Raw genomic sequence first — 12,714 nt, forward strand, 5'->3', positions numbered from 1 at the left:
TCCCCCCCTCTCCTCTGGGCTGGTTTGTACAGCTGACAACAGAGAAAATAAATTTTAAAAATAGTCTCTTTGTTACCAAGTTATCCAATAGGGACTAAAGACAGGAATTGTTCTTTAACACGCGCATGAGATAAAATGATCATGGAATGCTTTGCTTGACCAAAAAAAAGACAACTAATGCTTATATACAATGGATAGTGTGTATAAACCCTGTATATTTGATTTTTTTAAAACCAGCGTCTTACTCAGTCATTCATACCACACTAGTGCAAAAAATTGTGCATTAATATTTTGCAATACAACAGCTGACTGGGAAGTTTGCAGACTGCCTTAATGTATGAACATCTGACATATATTGTAGTTTTGTTCTAAGTGTTAAGAAGATTTCAATGGTAAAGCATTTTGTAGATGTGTGCAGCCCCCAAGGAAGGTAGTCTTCTCCTTCAAGAAAGCTTGTGTGGTTGTTGGTTTGTTTTTTAAAAAAATCTCCTTCCCAATGTTCTTATTCCTGGGGATAATTTATGGTGCTATTGTTTGTCACAGTACCCAAAGGAGTGATCCGAGTGCCCAGAAGATTGCATTGAAAGGCATCCAGCCACATACAAATGTGAAAGTCTGAGGCATTTAAATATGACAGATGGATATGACTTGGCAGTCTTCCTTCAAAGTGTGCCTTGATTTGGAGCAAATGCAGCCAGGTATTTCAAATCCACCGTTGAGATGAAGAAATTATCTTGGTCTTGATTCCCCAGAAGACTGACATTTAACCAGAGAGCCTTGCTGCATCTATGTCAATAGGAGATTTAGAGATTACAGCAGTGGAACCAAGAGTAGAAGAGAAACTGGTATATGGCACCAAAGGAATTACTGCTTGTCCATCAGAGGTATGGCTATGAATCAGTCAAATTGGGCACTGAAGGCTATACCACTGTACAAACTGTGTTCAGAGTCGTGTCAAACCTCACAGCTTTTGCCTCTGTGGGTTTTAAGTTTGTATCATACATAGGATTTTCAAATGATGCCTGTCCGTTGCTGTTTTCATGTCCAGCATATCCATTGTACTGTACTTTTGGTCTTGTTCTGGAGAGCAAAAACATAACTTATTATTGCAAATAATACAGCATAGATGAAGTGATTTTTAACAATCCTGTTAGATTAACACTATTAGATACAACAATACATTGGATACAGCAATGTGGGAATAGAAATGTAAAAACACTTATTGTGCAATCCTAAGCAGAGTTACACCAGCCTAAGCCCATTGAAATTAATGGGCTTAGACTGGCGTAACTCTACTTAGGATTGCACTGTTAGTGTAGTTATTTGTCCTCAAGCAATAGCACTAGATAATCTGCGATACCTACTGATGCCAGTAATTACATGCACAATATAATTACTCAAGTGGAAATGCAAGTTAGGATACAATATATCTACTTTAGCACAAATCGCCAGCACAGTCTTTTTAGTACACGTGCACAAACACAGGTGAAAATCTTCCACTGGATCCAAGCCTGTTTTTTCCTAATGAAAACACTGAATCCACAGTAAGTAAACTAGTAGCGTCAGATGAGAAAAAGCAACAATCCTCTTCACATGTATCCAAAGACGCATGAGAGTTGTTTTCCTATGGTACAATGTCGTGCTGTTGGCAAGCGTGTTGTGCAACCAAGCACCAGGGATGGGCATGGTAGCTGTGTGTGGGTCCCTTTCAACCTCTCCATCTGGGGATTAATCAGATGGGAAAGGCCTACATGGCTGCTGCCTTCACACAGAGTTCCATATGTCATAGTATCACTCCCCAGGAAGCTACTCCTGGGGAATGTGGGTGGGAAAAGAGACAATAAGCAACAAGAAAGAACAAGGTACTTTGACATAAGCCACAATTAGAAAGAATAGAAAGAAGTGAACACAGGGAAGCTATAGATAGCTCATGAGGAATTCTGTCAGCAGCTCAACAGTTTATATAGTTTGCTTGGGAAAAAAAGATGCAAAGGCTGTGACAAGGAAAAGATGAAAACTCATTATCGCTGCCATTCATAATATTCCTGACTAGTAACATAGAACAAAATCTTTTCATTTTAGTACGTTCTGATAATCAGGCTGCTAAACCGCAGGGCAAAAATACTCTCATTTCTCTGTTATGTTAAATCATTTATCCCAAGTTTAGTGAAATAAACACTTCAAGCAACACACTAGTAGATGCTGCCAAATGTGGAATGTAACAGACGGAAATTACTTTCTGGTAGGTGCTGAATCTTTTCATTTCAGTACTTAAGTACTTGGTAAATGGCAAGAAATATCTTCATTTAGATCATTTTAAAAATTGATTTTGGGAGCTACAAATAGTTGTGATATTTTTGAATTTTAGCAGTGAGGTGAACCCTGTAATTCCGTTCCTTAACCAATCTCCATCAATGCCAGTGATGTATACAATAGAAATGATTTCCCCTGTCACTTGCAGTTTTGGCCACCTCTCTTTGGATGAAGGTGAAAAGTGGGCCACAGTCTTGCTGCCAGTGGGGAGTACATATAAGGCATGACTAGAGATGGGCATGAACCAGGAAAATGGAGGTTCGTTACGGTTCGTGGTTTGTCGTGTTTCACGAACCACAAACCATGAACCGGCATGAAATTGCCCAGTTTGTGAACTGGTTTGTTTGGTTCATGAATACGTCACTTCCAGGGCAGCAGAAGGTCTGCAAAATACCCATCCCCCTATTACCTAGGAAACTGATTGATCAGTGCCAGGCTGTCTGCAATGATAAACTGAAAAATGAACCAAATATGAACCAGTCTAAAAATCATAGCGGTTCTTCACGGTTTGTCAAAAATGTGCCCCAATGAACCGTTGGTTTGCAAACTAAAAATATGGTCCGGTTCTCGACGAACTTCGGTTCGTATTTCGGTTCGTGCCCATCCCTAGGCATGACTCATTCATGATTAAGCATTTTCATATCTCATTAACTGAACTGAAGAAGAGTTGGATCTAGTCAGCTCTTTCACTCAGTCTTGCCCAATTCCCTTCCTTATTCCAGCATCCATCTCACTTACCTTTTATACATGCAGGTCTCATGAATTGCCATTTTGGGGGGTAAAAAGGATCTCTCTTCCTCTTTTCACTAGCAGACAAGCTGGCTGGATCAAATCCATTTTATCTAACCTGATTCAGGCTAACATCTGTCAAAGCCTTAAAGACTTTTTTTTTCATTCCAGGAAAAAATTCATTTATTTTCAACTGGTCACCAGTTTGTGATTACAAATTGTTGTAATTTAAAAGCCTTTTCTCTTCAAATTCTCCACCAACCAAACATTTGCACACTTAATTCAAATGACATAACTCAGTAAGTTTTTAAGTTAACAGCATCCAGCATACCTATGTTTGTAGAGGTAAAATGCAAACCCTGATAATATTAGAGCGAAGAAGGGTACCAGGATGGCAGCTGCAACAGAACTGCTGTTCGTGCCATAGTAGTGATTGGGATGATCTGTGTCTATGCTTAAAGGACCTAAAAGTCAAAGGAAGGGAAAAAAAGGTTAAGTTATTACAGATGTGAATATAACAATTCCAGCAGGACTGGGATCTCAATTGAAGCATCTTTGTCTTACACGATTTTTTTTCAAAGAGCAACTTTAGAAGAGAAGGGTGAAAGTTAGCATTGAGCAGAATCATTTGTGGCATTTCAGTTGTATATTTAGTTTTTAAAATAGTATTATTGTTGCACGCATGGGAGCTATTGTATAAGATACAGAGATATATATGAAAGCTGACCTGGCCACTGCCACACATGCCTTGATAACATCCAGATTAGACTGCTGTAACACACTCTACATGGGGCTGCCCTTGAAGAATGTCTATCGGGTTCAAAATGTGATAATTACTAGGCTAACAGGAAGCTGAAACAATGGGTATAACACACCAGTTTTGTACCAAATTCACAAGAACAATTCAAGACACTAGTTCTGACCTTTAAACAACTTGGGTCCAAAGTACTAGGTGGAGTAATTTCTTATGAAACTTACTCCAGGTGTATGAACTGGCCTGAGTCCTATATCATTCAGTGGAGCTTTGCTACAGTAATCCATACTTTTAGATGTTTGTTGAGTGGGTGCCTAAGGGCCTTGTTGTCCCTAAACTGTCAAACTGCCCTAATTAGGAGGAATGTTTATCTTCAAGAGAAATCAAAAAATATAGCTGTTCCAGAAGGAAGGCCTTTGCAAGCATTTGAAGGTGTTTGTAGCTTGTACTTTGGAGCAGACCACTAGTGCGTCTAGGTAAGCTCAGTAATGTGTACTCCAACTGATAGCAGCTTCCTGGATATCATGTACAGCTCAAACTCAGTCTTGTTATTAACATCCTTTTAAAGGAGGTGTCAAGGATTTAACCTTGCATCTTCCACATGTAGAAGAGGTGTTCTCCTATTGAGCTATAGCCCTTGCCCAATTAGAATTAACCAATATATTGTCACATAGATTTGTATTTCAATTTTAATATCATTTTTTCAAAGTCACAGATGTTATACCCTTTCTTCCTTGCCCATTCAGTCATTCCCTCCTTCCCATTCTATGTCTTCTCATGGCAAACGTAAAGGGGGAAGCTGTCTAAGGTTCAAAATAAAGGTGCAGGTTTTAAAAGAATTGGGTCCAGGTTATCCAGACCCAAACAAGGTTCCCTGCCACATAGCAGCTCTGGGGAATGGCTGTTAAAAAATCAAGGAGAGCCTAAATGGGCCCAGAATGCCACTATGGAGGGGGGAGGACTCCTGCCTCCCCCTCAAGCCATTTTTCAAAATAGCAAACAGTGGAGGGGTAGCTCTGTTTTGCTGCTTGATGTGGAGCAGTAAAAACAGGGAAATACCCTCCCCTGTGCTATTTTGATACAAGAAATGGCTTGGGGAAGGTAGTAGCTCTTCCTTCCCCTGGGGAGGTATGCTGAGGCTGTCTGGGCTCTCTGTGATTTTTTAACAGCCATTTCCCACAACTGCTGCGTGGCTGCAGGAACCCCAAGTTGGTCTGGGCAACCTGGACCCAACTTTTGAAAACTAGTTTGACCCTAAGTGGTAATTGGCAATGCCATTAGGATGTGTCAGGACAGGGAAGTGGTAGTGACTGTGAACTAAGATGGAAACGTTTGCAGAGTAGTATGGCAGCAGTTCTAGAGATGACATAAAGAGGATCAAGTAGAGTGGTGAGAGAGAGCTGCTTCTTGGTCACACAATGGAAAAAAAGGGCAACTGGTGGGAAGCTGCTTGGGGCTGAACCAAGGAGCTTTTAAAATATCATCAGCTGCAGACAGAAATACTTTTGAAATGCATCCGATTTCCTCCATGGTTACTGGAGTTCTGAATTACTTAGTCTTGTCTCCAAACTATAATTTGTGTATAAGGAATTCTTCCTTGTTACATTTTTTCTCTTTCTGAATTGAATGTTAACCTAGGGATGCTTGAACACCTATTGATTCAGCTCACATCCTGTTTGCCAGTGGCTATCAGGAAGCTGATTAATCAATGGGTTATTTGGCTGTTTGCAACCTATTTGCAAGAACAGACTATTTGCAGCCATCAGAAGCTAACTCCCAGCTGATGAGGGATCTGCCTAGAGTCAGCTTCTGATCTCCTCCTGCTGGAGAAATTTCACTCTGGAGCCAGAAAAGTATTTGGAGGGGAGGATGGGATCGGGAGCTGACTCCCAGCAGATGGTGGGGGTTGGCTGAAAGTTGAGTTCTTCTAGTATCCTATTCATGTAATGTTGCCGCATCCCAACCTTGTTAAGATGCAGCAGGTGGGAGGTGGGAATGATCACAACAGAAACCTCACTGACTCCCCTTCTCTTTTCCCTGCTCCAAGCTGCCAGATGGGGTTGTAGAAAAGGGAGGAAATTGTTCCTGTTCTCCACATCCCAAGCTTGGAAGGTATGGGGTTGGGTGGGAATACACTGCTTCTCTTCTACCCACCCAAGCTGCAGAGAAAAGGAGATAAATGATCTGCTTCTCATCTCCATTCTGTAATAAGGAGATCAGGAGCCAATCACTTCTGTTCCCCTGCCAAGCTTGAAGAGAAAGGAAGAGAAAGATGCAGCCAACGAGGCATGCTCCAAGTCCAGAATTAATTTTAGAAATTCTGCAGGTTAAACTGAAATTTTGGAAGCAGAACACAGGGTAGAATGACATTTTAGTAAAGCAGAGCTGTAGTGCATGGAAAATCCACTAATCCCAACACCGAGGCCACACAAATAGGCATATATTAACGTTTTGGCCTGCCCTATTGAGCTTTTGTAAGGATAACTGAGGTCGTATATGAACTTTGCATTCAATATTCTAAACAACTAAGTAAATGCTATCTCTGCTGGAAGAGCATTAAAAAGAATGCTCCACATTCACATGTAATTGGGTCCTCAAATGGTGATATACTCTTTAGCAATTCTGCATATCTGTAATGGCTTTGCCCTTCCAACTAAGGCTTAGCTAATTTATTTCATTTGAATATAACATTCTAAAAATTTAGTCTTCTATACTTTGCAAAAACCATGTAACACAACATTATCAGCACCATGTATTATTCCTCATAAACATATGAATTGATGTTCTTTGTGGGAGCATCCTGCAATCATCTTATTAGGGTGATGTGGCGTGAAAAATGAAATGGCAGCATGAAACAGGAGAATTAGGGATTTAATGACACATTTTAACTAATTTAGATTATTTGTAAAATTTTATAGCAGTTAATTGCATACAACAAATATGCTTTATTCAGTTTTAGTTGCCAGCACAATGATTTTAGGTCATCAGAGTTAAATCAGGATATTATACACCATACAGTGCACCAAAGGCGTTCTTACTTTGTCTTTGGAGCATAAATTTTCCAAAGTCATTTCCGTGGATGTCACCTTGATAAGTGAACACACCTCTTTCAAGCCCCGATGAAACCTACAGCAGAAACAACATATCAAGATGCCTCAGACCAATAAACAACTTCAAGAGGGCAAAGTAACCTCACTCTTCTTTGCATTTGATGATGAGGGATACAATAAAAACAAAGATTAAAATATTTTAAATGGGAATGACATCTTTAACAACATGAAAGCCTTGTTTGCAATTGACATTAAAGAGTTATAAAAAAAATTGTCTACAGTCAGAAAGACTGTCTACATTTGCAATGGTTAGTAGACTGATGCTTCTGAAGTACAGGAATGAATAGAAGTCCACTGAAGTAAATATTAGAAGGATGTAACTCTACTTAGGATTGCACTGGTAGTTGCTTAATTTTAGTTCTTTAATATCCTATCCTTATTCCCAGCAACAATTTTCAAAGTATAATAGACTTTCATTCATAGGGTTGCCATAGGTTGGAGACGACTTGACAGCACATAACACACACACAATAGGCCGCAATGAATTTGCTCCAACAAAACAAAGAGATTTTTAAATTATTGCTTTCAAAGGAGACCAGATACAAAAACGGTATGTATTCCATTTCAAAATATTCCAGAGGTGATGACAAAGTTAGTCCAATAAAATCTCCCACTTACGCTGCTGTGTGTTTCATTCTCAGGAAACAACAGGGCAATAACAATCTATACCAAAAGCAGAGGCAATAAGGCAGATGTATGCAAGGCCTATTGCTCTTAAGAACCAGGGGACCAGTGATGTGTGTTTTATACATTACATAATGCATATTGTGGCACACCACCATAGTCATTAAAAAAGCATGTGAGAAAAGGAACATGACAAGTAACTAGAGACAGCAGTAAAGCTACACAAGCCTCTTTGGAATAACATATTTACTTACATAGCCATCTAATGCCCAGTTGTCATTTTCCAGCTTGCTTGCAAAGCCCTCTCTAGGATTTTTAATTTGATAGACTTTCAAAAGCAAATGAGCTTCTTCTTTCTTGTAAACACCTGTAAAGAATATGCAATATGTTTTAAAGTGCATTTTTACAGTCATACTTTTTCACAAAGGCTGCATAAAAATTAATAAACTCTATCAATGACATACATACCCCACTATACTAACATTGATCTGCACCAATAATTTGATGCATATGTAGATTCTTTGTCATCTAAATAAGTAACAAACAAGGTGTTTCTATTCATCAGCTTTAAAAGTAAATGAGAAAATCAATTCTTGATATAACAAGCAATTTCATAAGAAGGTCATATGCCACCACAGCATCTTGGCACCCTAAGGTTGCCAGTTCCCCACTGGGGGCAGGGGATCCCCCACTCCTATCCTTCACTCCTCGCTCCTGCTTAACTGGCTGGCGGGAGAAAAGGTAGGGGAACATGCCTCCCAGGGCACGCTCCTGGGCGACGCACTCCGCAGTGGGCCGATTTTGGCCCCCAAACAGGCCCAATTTGGCCCCAAACAAGCTGAAATCATCCCATTGTGGAGTGCAGGAGCACTCCAGGGTCCTCAGCAGGCCAATTTAAGCCTGTTTGGGGCCAAAATTGGCCTGCAGCAGAGAATGAGAGCGCTCCAGGGGCAGCACGAGGTCTGCACGATATCATTTCCCAGAAGTGACATCATTTCACCGCCCAGGGAGTGTGCGCGCTAAGACATCTACAAAGTTGAGTGCTAGTTCTCCCACCTCCCACTCAGAGGGTAAGGGAACCTGCATCTGATGAAGAGAACTTGATTCTCGAAAGCTTATGCTACAATAAAATTGGTTAGTCTTAAAGGTGCTACTGGACTCTTTTTGATTTGGCAACTCTATGGCTCCCTTTCCCCTTTGACTTGCTCCTGGAAAGTTTTAGTCACATTTTCATATCAGAGTCACATGTTACATGGCAATCACATGCCATCCTATGGCTATAGATGGCATACAAAATCAACTTATTACATACAATTATGTTATCAGAGCACAGTGGGATCCAACAAAAGAAAAATACCTCCCACCCTTGCTCAGGTTTCATATGAATCTTCCTGATTCATTTTTTCCAGGTTCTGTTTTATCCATCGCTGTTTACATTCGTTCAGTGTTCTATACACTGAATACTACTGTGTTGCTGAAATGCTGAGGCCTCCTCAATCTTACAGTACTCTCAACTTGCATCCTTAACTGCCAAAGCTTCATAGAGCTTTTAGAATACATTGGGGAAAATGTTTAGACTAATAGAACTGTTCATAAAACTATGGCACAGGAAACTTGAAGCATAATTTTGTTTTAAAGCAATGTTGAATGTATGCTGAAGCTTGTTATTATCCACAAATAATTTGTGGGTGTGCAATTGAAGATATTTATCTTTAAAAGTTAACAGACTGTTTGAGAACATTTTTATTATTTTTTTAAAAAAAAGCTTTAAAAACTTGGCTAGAATGGAAATAGTCTCCTGACCTTAACAACAATCATATATAGGATATACAGGAGCAATTCTAGAACTGCCAGGTAGGAGACATGGGGCTACTAAGGAAATGAAATGTCTAAAACAGTGCAGCTAGCTAGCAACTTCTATCCAACTACCAATTATTTGGTGCAAAGCATATCTGATCAAACTGAAATGCAAGATTTGTCAGTTCACATTCCCCACTACAAATGCTCATAACCAGGATTTCTCATAGCACAAACAGCTCTCTTTGACATGCTACATTTGAAACAGATGGGGAAATACTCATAAAACCTCCATCAGTCTCACATAACTAACCACCCTCTGCTTTACCTGATAGTTTAAGTTGTGCGCTGGATGCTTCAAGAAAGGTGGCGTTCACCTTACTGCTCGTAGCGTTGAACCAGTCAACAGTTAGAGTTGCAGGCTGCCTCTTCCCTAGGTGCTCGTAAAAGCCCTTCCACAATGAATTTATAAAAAATACATCTGAAGGAACTGAAGGAGAAAAAAAATGAACAACAAGTAAATCACTACAAACTGCAAGCAGACGTGGTTCTTCCGTTCATATATTAGTCTGGTATTTGTGCCCATACACTGTTCAATAACCTTTGCTATACTGAAATATTTATACTATCAAAGATGGTATACACCGCTCTGTTGGAAAAAGTGTGGTCAGATTGGTGACTATATCCATTTGTGGTGGTCTTGCCCCAAGATCCAATCATTCTGGGACTTAATTTCAAGGAAAATTAAGGAGATTACAGATTACGAACTGCTCGTGACTCCGGAATCAATTTTGCTGGGTCTTTGGGAAGATCCTGCCATACCAAAGGTGCGGAAAAATTTAATATCTATGTTACTTGCTGCTGCAAAAATGCTTCCAGCAGCACACTGGAAATCAGACAAGCTTCCGAAGCTACAACAGTGGGTTCGGAAAGTATGGGATATTTTTACTATGGAAAAAATAGCAGACCACCTTCATTCTATCTATAAACCACAGTGTCAGTCATCATTCTTTACGCAATGGTTGCCCTTTTTGAATTACTTACACAATACTAATCAACTGCCTAATGCTGACATCAATACTTTTAGCTTCTTAGCTATGTTATGAGAATATCTCCTCACTGTTCCCCCTTGCACTGTTTTTGTAGTCTATTACATTGGCTTCGTTATGGTTATTGATTGTTCCAAGGTTTGTTTCTTGTATTATTGTTATGTGTATTTATGAATATTGTAAATTGTAAAATGAAAAATAAATAGTTTTTAAAAAAAGATGGTATAAAGAGCATATGAACCTCTGGCGAGTTTTGATGTGTTATGACACTTTTTTGCTGTAATACGAACAGCTTTTAACCACAGAACACATTTCATTTTTCTCCTCTCTCTTTTCAGATCCTGCATAAAGATTTGACGAAAAGGACATCTTATTATTGTTTAGGTGTTATTACCACTTGGGTTATGTATAGGAACAATACTGGAGGGAAAAAAATCAGTTGGCTGTAATGCAATACAGGCAGCTATTAAAAAAAACAACAACAGCTTAATCACAACTGTTCCTGAAAACAAGCTTGGAGCAATCTAGAAGCCCTTGTCAAAATGTAAGCAGACCTGATTTCAGGGAGATTTGTGTGTACCAATATGCAGCCTTATGACTGTCTCCATTCCTAAAGATATTGTTACAATTTCTTTCTCTTTTCAGTTTTCTGCGTTTCTGTAAGGATAAGACACTGGCCTGCTATGCCTACGATCAAACATTAACATTTTAAGATAATTTATTTAGAACATTCTGCCTCACTTTTCAGAAATTAATTACACTTTTAATTATGCCACCCTTTCCTAGTGTGAGCCCAAGAACAGCTCTCAGATAATATATTTAAAATATGATCCTTTATACTGTATCATGTATATTATTTGCTCATCCTGAAACTTCAAGGTTTGGTGTCCAAAAAATCTTTGTGTGTGTGTTCACAAAACAGTCTATATTAAAATTTCTGTCACAGAGCTAACAGTAAATGATGTGTGCTGTATTTTATATCTCTTCAATTCTAGTGCAAGAAAGTTAAGCATACTGTCTTGTTTTTAAGCTCTGCTGGACTTCTATTTGATTAAGATCAGAACAGCAAGGAAGAAAGGTGGCTGTAAACCAAATTTCTCTTTATCCTTTTTTGGGGTGACTGAAAGCTAAAGTAGTTTTTGGAGTATCTTGCATCATTTTTTGGGGTCTTTTTTGGTAGTTAGGTTAGGAATTATTTATTCTACGACGTAATGTTTAAATAGTGTACTGTGTACATGCTAGGTCTTGCTTGCATTTGTCTCCCTCTTCAGAGGCAGTCCTCGGCTAAGCATTGCTTTCTGCTGCACTAGGTGCTTTTTGGCTCCTGGGAAAATAAGAGATACTGCATGAATGGAAGCTCTTAGCCCCAGAGTCATGTACTGCACAGCAGAGGATCATCACCACAATGGAAAGGGTGTGATGCAAGCAGAGCAAGGCTTAGCATCCAAGCCACATAGATGTAAAAAGATCAAGAGATTGTTCTGATACATAACCAAAGGATTGGGCAGCTGTTCATGATACTGGGTTGGATTCAATGCACCATACAAACAATATGCATGCATAAATAGGGCTGAGTGGAGGTCTTTATTATATACATGCACATTTTCCCAGTTATTAAGTATGAATGAGTATAGGGCAGGTTTTCTAATTGTAGCTTATGTACTTGGACACAGCCTACTCTTGCCATGTATGACAGCTTATTTCAGTCTTGATAAACCTCTAGTTCTTGCTGCCTCCTGGAACTGCAAAAACATGGGATGTGTGAAGTGTTTAGTAGGCTACAATATGTGGATGGTGGAATGCGTTCAGCACAAAGGATCCCAAACTGAGTAGTTGTGGTGCAGGAATACTGCATATAATGAAAGAGCTAACCATATTCATCAGAAGATGCAGGCTTTGTTCTCTCTGATTCCCTCCACTAGTGGTAGCCTTTGTTTAAAATGTAACCATAAGTATTGACTATGGTGTGCCCCTGATAATGGCTGCACAGGAGTTTATGGAGATGAGCATTCTTTGCTTTTTCCAGCATTACACTAAAAAACCTTGTTTCCTAGATGACGTGTATACTGCATTCAAACCTCATACATCATTACTGTACAGCGAGTTTACAAAAATCTATGTACAGAAGAGGAAAAGGAAGGAAAGACAGGGCTTTTTTTCAGTCAGAAGGAAGTGGAACGGCATTCCAGCACCTCTTCAAAGTCCACATGTGTCTGGTGGCCTCGCCAATCTAATTCCATTTCCTCCCGTGCATCCCAAGACTTCCCCGCTGGCCAGCTGAAGCCATAGGTTTTAAAAGTTAAAAGAGTCCCTTCCATCTCAGATTGCAAGCTGCAGT

At 39.5% G+C, this 12,714-nt stretch overlaps 1 protein-coding gene across 1 annotated transcript in view; it reads right to left on the reverse strand.

The window, feature by feature from the left end:
• Positions 1-920: 920 nt before the first annotated feature.
• Positions 921-12,714, reverse strand: part of CSMD1 (CUB and Sushi multiple domains 1) — a 1,321,894-nt gene continuing 1,310,100 nt past the window's right edge. Inside the window, exons 67-71 of the mRNA XM_054971211.1 lie at positions 9,656-9,817; positions 7,785-7,897; positions 6,835-6,922; positions 3,374-3,506; positions 921-1,080 (exon numbers count right to left, since the gene is read on the reverse strand). Coding sequence (XP_054827186.1) covers positions 921-1,080; positions 3,374-3,506; positions 6,835-6,922; positions 7,785-7,897; positions 9,656-9,817 — 656 coding nt within the window. The remainder of the gene's footprint in view (positions 1,081-3,373; positions 3,507-6,834; positions 6,923-7,784; positions 7,898-9,655; positions 9,818-12,714) is intronic.

This window comes from Eublepharis macularius, chromosome 1 (genome assembly GCF_028583425.1).
Source record: "Eublepharis macularius isolate TG4126 chromosome 1, MPM_Emac_v1.0, whole genome shotgun sequence".
NCBI lineage: Eukaryota > Metazoa > Chordata > Lepidosauria > Squamata > Eublepharidae > Eublepharis > Eublepharis macularius.